The sequence below is a fragment of the Terrapene carolina genome, unplaced genomic scaffold, assembly GCF_002925995.2.
Source record: "Terrapene carolina triunguis isolate 2854851 unplaced genomic scaffold, T_m_triunguis-2.0 Scaffold629, whole genome shotgun sequence".
Taxonomy (NCBI): domain Eukaryota; kingdom Metazoa; phylum Chordata; order Testudines; family Emydidae; genus Terrapene; species Terrapene triunguis.
Window position 1 is genome coordinate 19,945,114 of NW_020664980.1, and position 2,732 is coordinate 19,947,845.

Genomic DNA, 2,732 nt, shown 5'->3' on the forward strand with positions numbered 1-2,732 from the left:
GCTGTAGCCCACGAAAGCTTATGCTCAAATAAATTTGTTAGTCTCTAAGGTGCCACAAGTACTCCTGTTCTTTTCTCTGTGTCTGTATCACATGCAGCACAATGGGGCTCTGATTCTGAGTGGGGGACTGCGAGTATCACTGCAATACACATAATAATCTGAGAATATGACTGGCTGCCTTGATCATATATCCAGGGCTTCCATCAACAGACCCCAGAGCTGGCCTGGAGTAATCCTGTTGCCCTCTCAGGAGAGGGCTGACGGGTTTCAGTGCTTCAGTTCTGAGTTTCAAAGGAATAAACTGTCCCAGAAGCTGAGCTGGATCCTCTGCACCTTTATGATAAGCTGCATTGCCCAGTTTAGTTCTGCTTCCCAGGACCAAACAGATGGCTGGCTAGTCTGTCAGATGCAGTGGTCACACCTGGCTGTGACACAAGCAAGTTTATCGTGCAACAAACTTTCTTTTCCTTGGGACAGGCCCTTGTCATCAAAGCCATTCTCCCCTGGAGTTAATATGGTCAGCGTGGGAATTGGCACAAGGCCATGCCTAGCAAGAGGAGCCAGCTCAGGATTGAGGTGTGTTGGATGCATGCTGACCATGTGGCTTGTCCAGGGCTGACTTTTGTGTCTCTAGTACTAACTTTTTCTCTTCACCAGATCTGACACTGAGACCGATGAGACCATCCTGCAGAGGAGACAGAAGCAGATAGACTATGGGAAGAATACTATTGGTTACCAGCACTTCCTACAACAGGTCCCCAAGTGAGGTGGTCCCTGGCTTTCACCTCCACTTCCCATATAAGCCTGCTAATTCAGACTGTGACCACAGGCTCCCCACCAAGGGAAGAGATACCTGAAACTGATGTAAAATGACTTCCTTCCCTTTGATCCTGCCTGAAGGCAACTTCCTTTCCCTTCCCCCTTCCAAAAGTCCCAGAAACTTGACATATTCAGGAGCCTTTGGAGCGTGTTTCCTACATCCTACTGGGGCCCTATTAGTGCCATGCTCCTGCTGGGTTAGGGTGGTCTTGATGCTGGGGTGAGGAATGTTTAATGGAAGCACCTGGTCATTGATAAATGTCATGCTTCATTCCCAGGGCTGCTCGGCAGTCAGGGATTCACCCCCGAACTCCAAATAAGTACAAGAAATATAGCCGCCGCTCCTGGGACATGCAAGTCAAGCTGTGGAGACGGGCATTGCATGCCTGGGACCCGCCCACCCAGCATCCTCTCATGTGTGGACAAGGACTTCCAAGGAAAGTGCCTGCCAGTTGCTCTTGGCCCCTCTAGAGTCTTACAGGAGAGAAACTCTTGTAGGGGGAGGAAGGGGCAGAAGCCTAGCAACATGAAACATGGAGGATCCACCCAAATCAATGGGTATCCTTCCCAGCGCTTCCTAGAATCCCTCTGGATATAGTGGCCATTACACTGAGCTGCCCTAGGCAGCAAATAGCTAGAGTGAACGGTATGTTAACATGCCTAGGGGGGCCTCTGAAGCTTGGCACTCTGGCACTGAGAGGTAGGTATCAGGAGCCTTATACCATAGAAGGGAGGGATTGCTGCAAGCAAATCCTACCAGGTGCTCAAATGTCCCAGTGGTGAGCATAGTATAAATTCCCCAGTGCTCTGGAAAATGCTTCTCTGTGTTGTATGTGGTGTGTGCCTGCTTTGCCATCACCCCCAGCTGCATAGTGGGCATTGGGGAGAAAAGCACAGGGGACTGGGACCCCAACTCCTGGGTTTGATGAGAGAGCAAGGATTAGGTCCAGCATCTCCTGTCTCTTCTGCCAGTGCTCACTGGAGAGGAGTCCTGCCTACCCCTCCCAGCCTGGACACAAGGAGGCGAAGGGCCTGATGATCTCTCCTAGGTTTGAAGCATGGAGTGGGATGACAGTGCTGTTCCATGTGATGACCAGTGCTGATCCTTTCCACTGACTGAGTCAGTGTGATTTAAATTGCTGTTTGTTTGCAAGGCAGGAGCTGGTGAGTCTCTCAGGAATGACGGAGACAAACTCTTTATGCGGCTTCTCAGAAGACTGGCCTGGTGCCCTGAGGCCTCTTGAAAATCTGCCAGGAGAATCACTGGGCGGACAGGTATTTGGGCTTTGATTGGGCTTGCTTTCTCCTGTTCCTGCTGGTGACAGGGACTTAGGGCAGCAGTAGGGAATGCTATTTAATGGTTCATTGCAAGCACAGGAGTACGTAGCACAGAGTGATCATCAGCTTGTCAGGAGGGGATATTGTCCGTGAAGTGCAGTCTGGAAGTCTTGTGCCTTCCTCTGGATACTCTCTGATGCTGGAAAGTATTGTTGGTCATTGTCCTGGGGAAGGGGAGAATAGGGGGGAAAGGATCCTCAGGGCTCAGCATCCTCTCCAGGGGGACACTGCCATGCTTTGGATTGCAGGCGTGTGCTTCTCACATCAGGTTTGTTTTCTTTCCTTCCTATTCATTTGTCTGTATCCTGTTTTCACAGTTTGCTGGCCTGTCATCTCCTGGCTGCTCCTCTCCATGGCTGCCCCAGATCCACTCCAACTTGCTGCCCTTCCTAGGAAACGCGCACACCTGCCCATACTGCTCCTGGATGGGGCTATGAGGAGAGTCCAGAGCATTTTCTGCCTCTGAAACAACAGCATTTGGGGAGTGGGAAGAGCTCAGGCATCAAGTTTCATACAAGCCCAGCTGCTAGGATCTCCTGAGCTCATGGAGGACATGGGATTATCCTGAAGCTTGC

General features: G+C 51.0%; 1 protein-coding gene across 4 annotated transcripts in view; it reads left to right on the plus strand.

Moving 5' to 3' along the window:
* The window catches only part of SLBP (stem-loop binding protein), an 8,657-nt gene extending 5,931 nt beyond the window's left edge, over positions 1–2,726 (plus strand). For 2 of the 4 annotated variants that reach the window (XM_026659387.1, XM_026659389.1), the window contains 5 exons: positions 478–576; positions 658–762; positions 1,098–1,256; positions 1,974–2,094; positions 2,475–2,726. In XM_026659387.1, the coding sequence (XP_026515172.1) occupies positions 478–576; positions 658–762; positions 1,098–1,256; positions 1,974–2,094; positions 2,475–2,594 (604 nt within the window). In that variant the 3' untranslated portion in view covers positions 2,595–2,726. Of the gene's footprint in view, positions 1–79; positions 577–657; positions 763–1,097; positions 1,257–1,973; positions 2,095–2,474 lie in introns of those variants that run through there. The other 2 variants (XM_026659386.1, XM_026659388.1) reach the window with 2 other exon arrangements.
* Positions 2,727–2,732: the final 6 nt, after the last annotated feature.